The sequence below is a fragment of the Saccopteryx bilineata genome, chromosome 5, assembly GCF_036850765.1.
Source record: "Saccopteryx bilineata isolate mSacBil1 chromosome 5, mSacBil1_pri_phased_curated, whole genome shotgun sequence".
Lineage (NCBI taxonomy): Eukaryota > Metazoa > Chordata > Mammalia > Chiroptera > Emballonuridae > Saccopteryx > Saccopteryx bilineata.
In genome coordinates, this window is record NC_089494.1 from 124,849,229 (window position 1) to 124,865,288 (window position 16,060).

At 40.5% G+C, this 16,060-nt stretch overlaps 1 protein-coding gene across 3 annotated transcripts in view; it reads right to left on the reverse strand.

The window, feature by feature from the left end:
* The window catches only part of CAMK1D (calcium/calmodulin dependent protein kinase ID), a 537,115-nt gene that overhangs the window by 76,935 nt on the left and 444,120 nt on the right, over nt 1–16,060 (reverse strand). For all 3 annotated transcript variants that reach the window (XM_066278887.1, XM_066278885.1, XM_066278886.1), the window contains exon 5: nt 15,343–15,469. In XM_066278887.1, the coding sequence (XP_066134984.1) occupies nt 15,343–15,469 (127 nt within the window). The remainder of the gene's footprint in view (nt 1–15,342; nt 15,470–16,060) is intronic.

Here is a 16,060-nt window from a genome sequence, read left to right on the forward strand (position 1 = left end):
TATATATTTTGGTGCTCCTTGGTTTGGTGCATATATATTAAGAATTGTTATGTCTTCTTGATTCAGTGTCCCCTTAGCCATTATGAAATGGCCATTTTTGTCTCTAAGTACTTTTCCTGTCTTGTAGTCAGCATTATCCGATATGAGTATTGCTACACCTGCTTTTTTTTGGATGTTATTTGCTTGGAGTATTGTTTTCCAGCCTTTCACTTTGAATTTGTTTTTATCCTTGTTACTTAGATGAGTTTCCTGTAGGCAGCATACAGTTGGATTTTCTTTTTTAATCCATTCTGCTACTCTGTGCCTTTTTATTGGTGAGTTTAATCCATTTACATTTAGTGTAATTATTGATACTTGTGAGTTCCCTATTGCCATTTTATATCTTGCTTTCTGTTAGTTTTGTGTCTTGTTTGATCCTTCTCTTTCGTTTTTCTATCTTTTGTTTTTATTTGGTTGTATTCCATACATCTTTCCTCTGTTGCTGTCTTTTTTATCTCATGTGCTTCTGTGGTGGTTTTTTCAATGGTGGTTACCTTTGAGTAATGAAAAGGGTCCCTACCCTGTTCATTGTAGCGAACTATTTTGTGAGTACTTTTGCACTCCATCGTCCTTTGCTACTGTTAATCTCCGTCTTCTCCCCCTCTTTCTTTTTGTTGTTGTCACAGTTTAAATTTGGTTTTATTGTGTTCTTCTTGGAGCTTTTACTTGTGGCTCTGTTTTTTTTTGTTCTTTGTATCTGATTGGAGAACCCCCTTTAGTGATTCCTGGAGTGGGGGTTTTCTGATGATAAATTCCCTCATCTTTTCTGTATCTGTGAATGTTTTTATTTCTCCTTCGTATTTGAAGGATAGCTTTGATGGGTATAGTATTCGTGGCTGAAAGTTCCTCTCTTTCAGGACTTTAAATATTGGGGTCCACTCTCTTCTAGCTTGTAGAGTTTCTGCTGAGAAATCTGATGATAATCTAATGGGCCTTCCTTTATATGTTGTATTCTTCTTTTCCCTGGCTGCCTTGAGAATTTTTTCTTTGCTGTTGGTTTGTGTCAATTTCATTATGATATGCCTTGGAGTAGGTTTGTTGGGGTTAAGAAAACTTGGAGTTCTGTTTGCTTCTTGAACTTGAGGCTTTAGTTCTTTCCACAGGCTTGGGAAGTTCTCATCAATTATTTGTTTAAGTATGTTCTCCATTCCATTTTCTCTCTCTTCTCCCTCTGATATACCTATTATTCTTATGTTATTCTTTTTGATGGAGTCAGATAATTCTTGTAGGGCTATCTCATTTTTTTTAATTTTTGAGTCTCTTTCTTCTTCTCTCTGTTGTGCCTCAAGTTGCTTGTCTTCTATTTCACTAATCCTCTCTTCTATCTGACCTGTTCTATTAGCTAAGCTTGTTACTTCGTTTTTCAGCTCGTGAATTGAGTTTTTCATCTCTGTTTGATTTGTTTTTATAGTTTCAATTTCCTTGGACATATATTCTTTGTGTTCATGGAGTTGTTTTCTGAGCTCCCTATATTGCCTTTCTGTGTTTTCTTGTATATCTCGGAGGATTTTTAGGATTTCTATCTTGAATTCTCTGTCATTTAGCTCCAAGGTTTCGAATATATTAAATTTTTTCTCCATAGATTTTTCCTCATCTAGCTGTGTTACCTCTCTTTCTTTTGTATCCATGATATTCGATTTTCTCTTCCTTAATGGCATCTGAGGGTGGTTTTGTTGATAGTATTAATGAGATTTAATAAAGAATAAAAAGTTAAAAAAAAATAAAAAAATAACAAATCAAAAAGAGTTGTTTTTTTTAAAAAAATTAATAATGAAATAAAGAAAAATAAAATAAAATAAAAATTTTTTTTAAAAAAGGAAATTATTCCCCCCCTCTTTATTCCTCTCCTCTCCTCTCCCCTCTTTCTTGAGAAAATCTTGTGGTGGACTGTGAGTTATAACAAACAATGCCTGTGATGGAGGGCCTGAATTGGGGAAAAGTAATAAAGGGGCAAAAAAGGGAGAAAGAAAAAAAAAAAAAAAGAAAAAAGAAAAAAAAAGAGCGTATGGACCCACAAAAAGCAAATAAGGAAAAAATTTGGGTCAAGAATAAAATGATTTGCTTTTAGGTGTTGGTTTTCTAAGAGTTATGATGAGAGGAATAAGAGGAAAATGGAAAAATGGGGGGACAAATTAAAAACTTACTATTGTATTTAGTGGAACAAGAACTAGATAATATGGAGAGCCAGGGATGGGAGCACTGCTAGTACGTTAAAAAGGTGAAGTAAAAACCCCCCAAAATGCCACAAACATAGGTTTGAGTCCCAGATAAGATAATTTGTTTGTTATTGAGGTTTGAATGAGAGGAGATGTAAAGGAGAAAGGAAGAAACTAATATAGAGGGAGAAAAGAAAGAGAGAGAGAGAAAAAAAGAGGGAACCACTAAAAGAAGAAAAAAGAAAGGAGAGAGAGAGAGAGTTAAGGGTTTTGGAGTGCAACCCTCATAGAGAGAAAGGAAGAGAAGAGAAATGATAATGGGAGATGTAACACTTATGGGTAGTGTAGTTCAGGGAGAGGAGAGAGTAAGACCGGTAGAGAGTTAATCGGCCAAATTGGAGGAGGAAAAAAAAGTCTCAAGAATGAAGAGAAGAGAAACAAACGAACAAATATAATAAAATGGGATAGGTTATAAAGTCTGCAGATTATTCTTGATTTTGAGAGGTTATCTTCTTGCTTTTTCTTTTCTCTCCCTCTTTCTGGTCGGTGACTCTGTACCCCGGGTTCTGCCCCTTTGGCACGCTCAGGTAGAGGTGTGCAGTTGATAAGTCTCTATGGCAATGTCATGTATTGTGCTTTATTCTCGTTGGGAGTCGAGGCTCATTAGCATTTATAGGCTCCGACAGTGAGAGAGTCCGTGTTCCTGGAGCCTTTCTCCTAGTCTTTCCTTCCTCAATTAGTAGCCTGATAGTCCAGGTATGGGGTTGCTGCTGCCTCTGCCTGGATAGTAAGAGGCTCAAATTGCTGGCAACTCCCCACTCTATTTCCACTCAGCACAGGGCTCTGGGTAAGGCTCAGTCAGTCAGAGCTGCTAGCATAATCAGGCGGGCTTTCCGCCCACTTGAACACCTCTGGCTCTGCCACTCTATCCGGTAACACAAGCGGGCGCCCACTTCCGGGGCGCTTGGAGGAAACTCTCACTCACTGTCTGCAACCAGGATATCTGGCCAGCAGTCTCACGCTCTGAGTGAAACCCCCAACCGCAGGGAAAAGTTGCAGCGTTGGAATTGAGTCTCGCTCCGTCCCCGTGTGCGGCTTTTGCAAGGCACTGGGGCGGCCCGAGATTCCGCTTTGGCCCACACAAAGGCCCCTGACTCTGCCCCTCTGTGCGATAACACGGGCGTGCACTGCCGAGGCACTCGGAGGAATCGCTCACTCCTTATCTGCGCGCGTAAACCAGGATATGAGGCCAGCCGCGGTTCCCTCTGAGTGAAACAGCCTACAGCACGGAAAATCTCCACCGTTGGGATTAGTTCTCACTCCCTCCCGTGCGTGGCTTTCCCAGGGCGCTGGGGCTGCCCAGAGACTCTGCCCTCAGCCCTCAGAAAGGCCTCTGACCCTGCCTCTCCGTGGGGCAACACGGGCACCCACTTCTGCGGCTTAGGAAGAAATCTCTCTTCCACTAACTGCGCACCGACCAGGAGACCGGGTAAAATGGCCTCTCCGCTTGTCTTTCTTTGTTTGGGTTTGGCGCGAGTGTTAGCTTGTATTGCCCGGGTTGCCACAGGATCAGATTTTCCTCGGCTTGGATCTCTGAGCCACAGCCTGGTTCGGCCGTTTTTGCTGCGGCGGCCTGGATCTATTCACCCCCTTTGCCCGCCTCAGTTTCTATATTCACAGTTACCAGAAAAAGCCGCCCTGTTTAGGTTAGTGAGGAAGGCGGAGCATTTCTTACTCCCTATTTCCTTCGGGGTTTGGTTATATATTTAGCCAATTTTTCACTCAATCATACCTTTGGGTGTATTGCGAAGCATCTGGAAGCTCCAAGTATAGGGTTTTCTGTTTCTGGTTGAAGATCTTGTTGAGTTTTGGGGGAGATTTATCGGTATCGCTTCCTACTCCGCCATTACTCTGACGTCATCCAAGCCACAATTTTAACAATGACCTATAGTCCCAGTCAGCACATGCCCTACCCATTACTTCTCTGACTTTATCTGCCCTATTCTTCTCTCTGCTCACCCCACTCCTTCCTGCATCAGGGCTTTTGCACCAGCCTTGGAATACTCCAAATAACAGCATGGCCTTCACTTCTGTCAAATCTTTACCATATCACCACCTTCTTCGTGAGAGCTGCCCTCATCACTATGAGGGCAAACAACAACTACCTACACATATATACATACTTGCTAATCTCTTGCCTGCTTTATTTTTTTTTCCAGAGCACTCATCACCACAAAAGCTACTAACTGACATACATAGCTGTTTGCTTATCATCAAACTCCCACCCACTCAAATGGCAGTAGCATGAGAGTGTGGACTTTTATCTGCTTGTTTTCATTCTCCTGATATAGCCTCAGTGCACAGAACAGAAGATGGACACTAAATAAATAATTCTTGAAGGGATGAATAATGTAGCATTTATCATACATTATTCAATGTATCTGTTTGCCCTCTGTTTCTCATAGTAGTACTCTGAACATTTTGAGGTCTGTCTTATTCATATGCAGGCTGAACGAATAGAAGTGGAGGAGAGAAAGAAAAAATCGTTGATTCAGAACCTTGAGGCTTTTGATCAATAAACAAGCATCTGTGCAAAAATGAGTAAGATGGAACGATGACGTCAGAGTAATGGCGGGGTAGGAAGCGATACCGATAAATCTCCCCCAAAACTCAACAAGATCTTCAACCAGAAACAGAAAAACCTATCCTTGGAGCCTCCAGATGTTTCGCAATACACCCGAAGGTATGATCGAGCGAAAAATTGGCTAAATATATAACCAAACCCCGAAGGAAAAAGGGAGTAAGAAATGCTCCGCCTTCCTCACTAACCTAAACAGGGCGGCTTTCTCTGGGATCCGTGAATATAGAAACTGAGGTGGTGAATAGATCCAGGGGGTGAATAGATCCAGGCTGCGGCACAAATGGCCGAACCAGGCTGTGGCACGGAGATCCAAGCCGAGGAAAGACTGATCCTGTGGCAACCCGGGCAATACAAGCTAACACTCGCGCCAAACCCAAACAAAGAAAGACAGGCGGGGCAGCCATTTTACCCGATCTCCTGGTGGGGTGCGCAGATAGTGGGAGAGAGATTTCTTCCAAAGCCCCGGGAGTCGGTGCCCGTGTTACCCCACAGAGAGGCAGAGTCAGAGGCCTTTCTGTGGGCCGAGAGTTGAATCTCTGGGCAGCCCCAGCGCCCTGGGAAAGCCGCGCATGGGAGGGAGCGAGAACTAATTCCAACACTGGAACTTTTCCGTGCTGGTAGGGGATTCACTCAGAGGGAAACGCAGCCGGCCTCATATCCTGGTCTGCGCGCGCAGATAGTGAGCGAGAGATTCCTCCGAGTGCCTCGGCAGTGCGCGCCCGTGTTATTGCACAGAGGGGCAGAGTCAGGGGCCTTTGTGTGGGTCAAAGCGGAATCTCGGGCCGCCCCAGCGTCTTGCAAAAGCCGCGCACGGGGACGGAGCGAGAGCCAATTCCAACGCTGCAACTTTCCCATGCGGTTGGGTGTTTCACTCAGAGCGTGAGACTGCTGGCCAGATATCCTGGTTGCAGACAGTGAGTGAGAGTTTCCTCCAAGCGCCCCGGAAGTGGGCGCCCGCTTGTGTTACCGGATAGAGTGGCAGAGCCAGAGGTGTTCAAGTGGGCGGAAAGCCCGCCTGATTATGCTAGCAGCTCTGACTGACTGAGCCTTACCCAGAGCCCTGTGCTGAGTGGAAATAGAGTGGGGAGTTGCCAGCAATTTGAGCCTCTTACTATCCAGGCAGAGGCAGCAGCAACCCCATACCTGGACTATCAGGCTACTAATTGAGGAAGGAAAGACTAGGAGAAAGGCTCCAGGAACACGGACTCTCTCACTGTCGGAGCCTATAAATGCTAATGAGCCTTGACTGCCAACAAGACTAAAGCACAATACATGACATCGCCATAGAGACTTAACAACTGCAAACCTCTACCTGAGCGTGCCAAAGGGGCAGAACCCGGGGTACAGAGTCACCGACCAGGAAGAGGGAGAGAAAAGAAAAAGCAAGAAGATAACCTCTCAAAATCAAGAATAATCTGCAGACTTTATAACCTATTCCATTTTATTATATTTGTTCGTTTGTTTCTCTTATCTTCATTCTTGATAATTTTTTTCCTCCTCCAATTTGGCCGATTAACTCTCTGCCGGTCTTACTCTCTCCTCTCCTTGAACTACACTACCTATAAGTGTTACATCTCCCATTATCTTTTCTCTCCTCTTCCTCTCTCTCTATGAGGGTTGCACTCCAAAACCCTTAACTCTTTCTCTCTCTCTCTCTTTCCTCTTTTTTCTTCTTTTAGTGGTTCCCTCTTTCTTTCTCTCTCTCTCTTTATTTTCTCCCTCTATATTAGTTTTTTCCTTTCTCCTTTACATCTCCTCTCATTCAAACCTCAATAACAAACAAATTATCTTATCTGGGACTCAAACTTATGTTTGTGGCATTTTGGGGGTTTTTACTTCACCTTTTTTAACTCACTAGCAGTGCTCCCATCCCTGGCTCTCTATTTTATCTAGTTCTTATTCCACTAAATACAATAGTAATTTTTTAATTTGTCCCCCCGTTTTTCTGTTTCCCTCTTATTCCTCCCATCATAACTCTTAGTCAACCAACACCTAAAAGCAAATCATTTTATTCTTGACCCAAATTTTTTCCTTATTTGCTTTTTGTGGGTCCATACCCCCTTCTTTTTTCTTTTTTCTCTTTTTTTTTGCCCCTTTATTACTTTTCCCCAATTCAGGCCCTCCATTACAGGCATTGTTTGTTATAATTCACAGTTCACCACAAGATTTTCTCAAGAAAGAGGGGAGAGGAGAGGAGAGGAAAAAAGGAGGGGGGGAATAATTTCCTTTTATTAAAATTTTTATTTTATTTTATTTTTCTTTATTTCATTATTAATTTTTTTTAAAAAAACAACTCTTTTCGATTTTTAATTTTTTTAACTTTTTATTCTTTATTAAATCTCATTAATACTATCAACAAAACCACCCTCAGATACCAGTAAGGAAGAGAAAATCGAATATCATGGATACAAAAGAAAGAGAGGTAACACAGCTAGATGAGGAAAAATCTATGGAGAAAAATTTTAATATATTGGAAACCTTGGAGCTAAATGACAGAGAATTCAAGATAGAAATCCTAAAAATCCTCCGAGATATACAAGAAAACACAGAAAGGCAATTTAGGGAGCTCAGAAAACAACTCAATGAACACAAAGAATATATGTCCAAGGAAATTGAAACTATAAAAACAAATCAAACAGAGATGAAAAACTCAATTCACGAGCTGAAAAATGAAGTAACAAGCTTAGCTAATAGAAAAGGTCAGATAGAAGAGAGGATTAGTGAAATAGAAGACAAGCAACCTGAGGCACATCAGAGAGAAGAAGAAAGAGACTCAAAAATTAAAACATAGAGAAGAAGAAAGAGACTCAAACATTAAAAAAAAGGAGATAGCCCTACAAGAATTATCTGACTCCATCAAAAAGAATAACATAAGAATAATAGGTATATCAGAGGGAGAAGAGAGAGAAAATGGAATAGAGAACATACTCAAACAAATAATAGATGAGAACTTCCCAAACCTGTGGAAAGAATTAAAGCCTCAAGTTCAAGAAGCAAACAGAACTCCGAGTTTTCTTAACCCCAACAAACCTACTCCAAGGCATATCATAATGAAATTGACAAAAAACAACAGCAAAGAAAAAATTCTCAAGGCAGCCAGGGAAAAGAAGAATACAACATATAAAGGAAGGCCCATTAGACTATCATCAGATTTCTCAGCAGAAACTCTACAAGCTAGAAGAGAGTGGATCTCAATATTTAAAGTCTTGAAAGAGAGGAACTTTCAGCCATGAATACTATACCCATCAAAGCTATCCTTCAAATATGAAGGAGAAATAAAAACATTCACAGATACAGAAAAGATGAGGGAATTTATCATCAGAAAACCCCCCCTCCAGGAATTACTAAAGGGGGTTCTCCAATCAGATACAAAGAACAAAAAAAAAACAGAGCCACAAATAAAAGCTCCAAGAAGAACACAATAAAACCAAATTTAAACTATGACAACAACAAAAAGAAAGGGGGGAGGGAGAAGATGAGATTAACAGTAGCAAAGGGCAATGGAGTGCAAAAGTACTCACAAAATAGTTCGCTCCAATGAACAGGGGAGGGACCCTTTTCATTACTCAAAGGTAACCACCATTGAAAAAACCACCACAGAAGCACATGAGATAAAAAAGATAGCAACAGAGGAAAGATGTATGGAATACAACCAAATAAAAACAAAAGATAGAAAAACTAAAGAGAAGGATCAAACAAGACACAAAACTAACAGAAAGCAAGATATAAAATGGCAATAGGGACTCACAAGTGTCAATAATTACACGAAATGTAAACGGATTTAACTTACCAATAAAAAGGCACAGAGTAGCAGAATGGATTAAAAAAGAAAATCCAACTGTATGCTGCCTACAGGAAACTCATCTAAGTAACAAGGATAAAAACAAATTCAATGTGAAAGGCTGGAAAACAATACTCCAAGCAAATAACATCCAAAAAAAGGCAGGTGCAGCAATACTCATATCTGATAATGCTGACTACAAGACAGGAAAAGTACTCAGAGACAAAAATGGCCATTTCATAATGGCTAAGGGGACACTGAATCAAGAAGACATAACAATTCTTAATATATATGCACCAAACCAAGGAGCACCAAAATATATAAGACAGCTACTTATTGACCTTAAAACAAAAACTGACAAAAATACAATCATACTTGGAGACCTCAATACACCGCTGACGGCTCTAGATCGGTCATCCAAACAGAGAATCAACAAAGACATAGTGGCCTTAAACAAAACACTAGAGCACCTGGATATGATAGACATCTATAGGACATTTCATCCCAAAGTGACTGAGTATACTTTTTTCTCCAGTGTACATGGATCATTCTCAAGAATTGACCATATGTTGGGCCACAAAAACAACATCAGCAAATTCAAAAAAATCGAAGTTGTACCAAGCATATTTTCTGATCATAAAGCCTTGAAACTAGAATTCAACTGCAAAAAAGAGGAAAAAACTCCCACAAAATTGTAGAAACTAAACAACATACTTTTAAAAAATGAATGGATCAAAGAAGAAATAAGTGCAGAGATCAGAAGATATATACAGACTAATGAAAATGACAATATGACAGATCACAATCTATGGGATGTAGCAAAAGCAGTGATAAGAGGGAAGTTCATATCACTTCAGGCATATATGAACAAACAAGAGAGAGCCCAAGTGAACCACTTAACTTCACACCTTAAGGAACTAGAAAAAGAAGAACAAAGACAACCCAAAACCAGCCGAAGAAAGGAGATAATAAAAATCAGAGCAGAAATAAATGAATTAGAGAACAGAAAAACTATAGAAAAAATTAATAGAACAAGTAGCTGGTTCTTTGAAAAGATCAATAAAATTGACAAACCCTTGGCAAGACTTACCAAGGAAAAAAGAGAAAGAACTCATATAAACAAAATCCAAAATGAAAGAGGAGAAATCACCACGGACACCGTAGATATACAAAGAATTATTGTAGAATACTATGAAAAACTTTATGCCACTAAATTCAACAACCTAGAAGAAATGGATAAATTTCTAGAACAATACAACCTTCCTAGACTGAGTCAAGAAGAAGCAGAAAGCCTAAACAGACCTATTAGTAGAGAAGAAATAGAAAAAAACATTAAAAACCTCCCCAAAAATAAAAGTCCAGGCTCTGACGGCTATACCAGTGAATTTTATCAAACATTCAAAGAAGACTTGGTTCCTGTTCTACTCAAAGTCTTCCAAAAAATTGAAGAAGAAGCAATACTTCCAAACACATTTTATGAGGCCAACACAACCCTCATCCCAAAACCAGGCAAGGATGGCACAAAAAAAGAAAACTACAGACCAATATCTCTAATGAATACAGATGCTAAAATACTAAACAAAATACTAGCAAATCGAATACAACAACATATTAAAAAAATAATACATCATGATCAAGTAGGATTCATCCCAGAATCTCAAGGATGGTTCAACATACGTAAAACGGTTAACGTAATACACCATATCAACAAAACAAAGAACAAAAACCACATGATCTTATCAATAGACGCAGAAAAAGCTTTTGATAAAATACAACACAATTTTATGTTTAAGACTCTCAAGAAAATGGGTATAGAAGGAAAATATCTCAACATGATAAAGGCCATATATGATAAACCATCAGCTAACATCATATTAAATGGCACTAAACTGAAGGCTTTCCCCCTTAAATCAGGAACAAGACAGGGTTGTCCACTCTCTCCACTCTTATTTAATGTGGTACTACAGGTTCTAGCCAGAGCAGTCAGACAAGACAAAGAAATAAAAGGCATCCATATCGGAAAAGAAGAAGTAAAGGTATCACTTTTTGCAGATGATATGATCCTATACATTGAAAGTCCCAAAGAATCCACAAAAAGACTACTAGAAACAATAAGCCAATACAGTAAGGTCGCAGGATACAAAATTAACATACAGAAGTCAATAGCCTTTCTATATGCCAACAATGAAACAATTGAGAACGAACTCAAAAGAATAATCCCCTTCACAATTGCAACAAAAAAAATAAAATACTTAGGAATAAACATAACAAAGAATGTAAAGGACTTATATAATGAAAACTATAAACCATTGTTAAGGGAAATTGAAAAAGATATAATGAGATGGAAGAATATACCTTGTTCTTGGCTAGGAAGAATAAATATAATCAAGATGGCTATATTACCCAAAGCAATATACAAATTTAATGCAATTCCCATCAAACTTCCAATGATATTTTTTAAAGAAATAGAGCAAAAAATCATCAGATTTATATGGAACTATAAAAAACCCTGAATAGCCAAAGCAATCCTAAAGAAAAAGAATGAAGCTGGGGGCATTACAATACCTGACTTCAAACTCTATTATAGGGCCACGACAATCAAAACAGCATGGTATTGGCAGAAAAATAGACACTCAGACCAATGGAACAGAATAGAAAGCCCAGAAATAAAACCACATATATATGGTCAAATAATCTTTGATAAAGGGGCCAACAACACACAATGGAGAAAAGAAAGCCTCTTCAACAAATGGTGTTGGGAAAACTGGAAAGCCACATGCAAAAGAATGAAACTCGATTACAGCCTGTCCCCGTGTACTAAAATTAATTCAAAATGGATCAAAGATCTAAACATAAGACCTGAAACAATTAAGTGCATAGAAGAAGACATAGGTACTCAACTCATGGACCTGGGTTTTAAAGAGCATTTTATGAATTTGACTCCACAGGCAAGAGAAGTGAAGGCAAAAATTAATGAATGGGACTACATCAGACTAAGAAGTTTTTGCTCAGCAAGAGAAACTGATAACAAAATCAACAGAAAGCCAACTAAATGGGAAATGATATTTTCAAACACCAGCTCAGATAAGGGCCTAATATCCAAAATATACAAAGAACTCATAAAACTCAACAACAAACAAACAAACAATCCAATAAAAAAATGGGAAGAGGATATGAACAGACACTTCTCCCAGGAAGAAATACAAATGGCCAACAAATATATGAAAAGATGCTCATCTTCTTTAGCTATTAGAGAAATGCAAATCAAAACTGCAATGAGATACCATCTCACACCTGTTCGATTAGCTATTATTAGCAAGACAGGTAATAGCAAATGTTGGAGAGGCTGTGGAGAAAAAAGAACCCTCATACACTGTTGGTGGGAATGTAAAGTAGTACAACCATTATGGAAGAAAGTATGGTGGTTCCTCAAAAAACTGAAAATATAACTACCTTATGACCCAGCAATCCCTCTACTGGGTATATACCCCAAAAACTCAGAAACATTGATACGGAAAGACACATGCAGCCCCATGTTTATTGCAGCATTGTTCACAGTGGCCAGGACATGGAAACAACCAAAAATCCCGTCAATAGATGACTAGATAAAGAAGATGTGGCACATATACACTATGGAATACTACTCAGCGATAAGAAATGATGACATCGGAACATTTACAGCAAAATGGTGGGATCTTGATAACATGATACGAAGCTAAATAAGTAAATCAGAAAAAACCAGGAACTGCATTATTCCATACGTAGGTGGGACATAAAAGTGAAACTAAGAGACATTGATAAGAGTGTGGTGGTTATGGAGGGGAGGGGGGAATGGGAGAGGGAAAGGGGGAGGGGGAGGGGCACAAAGAAAACAAGATAGAAGGTGACAGAGGACAATCTGACTTTGGGTTATGGGTATGCAACATAATTGAACGACAAGATAACCTGGACTTGTTATCTTTGAATATATGTATCCTGATTTATTGATATCACCCCATTAAAAAAATAAAATTATTATTAAAAAAAAATGAGTAAGACATAGTCCCTGCTCTAGAAAAGCCACAGTGTGGTGTGGAAGAGACACAAATAAATATGCATCCAGAGGCAATGTAATCAAAGCCATGATAAAGGGTAAGGAAAAGAACTAGGATAATAAAGGACAGGACAGGTGTTGGGAAAACAATCAAAAGTGGGTAACATGTAAGCAGGGCTTTGATGGCTGAATAGAAGTAGACTGTAGGGGAGGAAACAGCCCACTGCCTAGGTATGTCTCCACAGACATGAGCTCCCTAATGTGGCTCCTTCCTTGTTCTAAAAGATCACCAAGGAGTCTCAGTGCTTAAACATGAAGAAATAGAATGCTATATTCCCACAATCCTCCTCTTCCTTCTCCGCATTCACAGAAAACTTGATATCTGATCAGAGAATTACAGGGTGGCTCCACTTGCCTCCATTTAGGGCAGTAGGAATTGGGCCACATCTGAACATTGTTCCCAGGTCCCAGACTCATCAGCAGCAAACATCTAAACAGAACCAGACCAAATTATGGTAGTCACTTAGAAACCCAGAGAAACTGCCATTCCATGGGCTCTGCCAAGAGGCAGAGAAGCAAGAATCAATTTAGAAAGTGCTAGAGCTTTCCAACATCAGAGCCAAATATGAGAACAGTGTGAGGCATATGCAAATTAGGACATTCTTTATCAGACATGAAATCATAACGCATATATGCAAGAGACAACTTCTCAAAAAGGGACCCTGAGCAGCCACCACACCTTCTACAGCTGCCAGCCCAGAGTGGGCTGGGCACTGGACTGGTGACGTAGCAGAGCACCCTGGCAAGGCCCCCGGACACTGTGACCGCACAGACCTCAGCATTTTCTAATGTCTGTGGTTGGAACAGGTTCCCTCCTCCACATCTCTGAAGAGAAAGGAAAATAAGTTTGTCCATTTGTTTTTATTTTCTGCTTGCCTGACGGCTTGGACTGAGCGGGAAAAGCCACACACACACACACCATACACGCTTACCTTTCTGCCCACTATCCCCACCCCCAGACATAAGCATGCATTTTGCACATGTCATGCAGCTCCAATTTCAAGTGTCCCCAACAGGGCCCGGTCTGTTCCCACAACCATCACTTTATTCCTCCAGAACTGAGATGGCTCACTGTGCCATTTCCTCCATCAAGGCCTGTGCTGGCCTTAAAACGGATCAGAACAATCCACTCTTCTCTGTCTAGTGCACACACAACATCCAGGAGCACAGCCCCCACCTGCACAATAAAGAGCTAAGCAGCCTGAGCACACCACCTCATCCCTGCCACATATCATCACCGTTATCTCTTCCTTCTGAACCTCTTTGTCTCTCAAGTTATTCCCTCTGCCTGATCTTTTCTCCTGTCCCTTAATAGTTCCTTTAAAGGTGCAACAGCTGCTATGCAGCAGCCATTATTTGCAAACACTTGCTAGGCTGTGCCATGGGGTTTCCCACAATGCTCTGGGACCCCCGCCCATTCGGTGAGGCCAGCTTTCCTCAGCCTTTGGGGGGTGGGGGGGGGTTCTACCCAGAGACAAACAGGAAGGATGCTGGTTGCATAACACACCCTCCTCTCTTACAAGGCAGACTTCCTATTCTCATTAAGAAAGACCATCATGGTTTGCATGATGAAAATTCAGCCTGAATCTCCATTTTCTAAAAGGTTTTTTTTAACCGTTTTCTCAGACATTCCTACCCTGTACCTGCTCCCTGGGCTTTCCCCAGTTAGGGCTTTTGCACAACTGAGGCCTCTACCTCGAATTTTCTGTCCCCTAAATTCCCATGGCTGGCTGCTCGAGTCTCCTCCCTGTGCCCTTAACCCAGTCCCAATCCCTCTGTGCCTTTGTCACTCTATCACATGCCTCAATTTTATTTTCTTTGATTTGTTGCACTTATAATCTGAAAAAAACCCTGTTCATTTATTTGTTTCTTTGTTTACTGTCCATCGCTCCCAACTAAATGTAAGCGCCAAGAGGGTAGGCACTGGTCTGCTGTGTTCACTGCCACCACCCTAATGTCTAGAACAGCATCTGGTACGTAGAGGAATTTTAATATACATTTGCTGAGTGAATGAATATATTTGTGTAAGTGAAAGTCTCAAAAACTTCACAACGAGTTCCAACCGCCTTTCTCCAGGTCCCAGGAGACAGAGGGAACTCTCAGAACCCCTGAGTTCAGGTCTGACGGTAGACTTCTCTGCATTCCCTGTTAACAAAAATGGGCTTCTGATTTTCAGGAAAACCTTTATTCTCAGCTTCTCCAGTGCAGATCAAGACTGGCTAATTCAAGAGAGTGACTTCATTAAGGTTTGAACCAGAGTCCACCTATCAACCTTTCTTTCCAGCAGCTTCTTCTATCTCAACATTTTAAATGTTTTGTGTCTGCACCTTTGTGTTAACTTAGCGTCTTAATGTAGATCATTGGAAAACACATACATGCAACATTTCCGGGATTGGAACCTGGGAATTCATCCAAATCAACTCCTGGTCTCAGTCAGGCCAACACCCAAATCAAACAGGATCTCTACCCAGCTCTTAGAAGGGTTGAAGGGGAACCGCTTCCCCGCAAGCTCCTTCCAGGGCCTCTCATTCTTCCATCAAGGGGAATGAAGGTGGCTGTGATCATATGCCAGCCTCACATGCCTACGAAGACCAATGAAGGTGACATGCAACGACACACACACTGTCCTTACCAACGTAGCCTGGGGTCCCACAGGCCGTGGACATCACATCTCCTTTGCCCTCCATTTTTGACAATCCAAAGTCACTGATCATTATTTTGGACTCCTCATCTTGGCTGTAGTACAACAGATTTTCAGGCTAGAAAGATAATAAAAAAATTACAAACTGTGCTTAGAACTGGTAAACTGTGGCAGACTCACCAAATTACAAAATCTGTTCACTGCTGAAGAATTAACTTGACCTTTAGATAACAGTAAATGTATTAAGAAAAGCAGTCTCAATGAAGCATTGGAGAGGGCCCTGCACAGCAGAGGGCACTTACTGTTTTCAATAAATGTTACTGCCTGCCCTCTTATTAGTATTTCCGCTACTCAAAAAAATAACATTTGGACGCAAACCACTCTAAACAATAATGTAAACACAGCCACTTTCAATGGGAACCTGCGCCGCCCCAGGAGAACTGCCTCGTGCAACTTGTGCCTCAAACCTTGGAATGTTCCAAACAGGGCAAAATGACCTTCAGACTGGGCCTTGGGCAACATTGTCCCCCCTCAGAAAACCTGTTTGCAATGATAACAAGAAAGTAGTTATTATGACTACTAGACTGAAAATTAAAAACATTTAGAATTAACATTACTATGTATGTTACCTGCATCTATTGATGTCATTGTTCCTCTTCCCTTTCTCATAAACACCCTAGCCTTGTCTCTTGATCAGAACAATATTTGG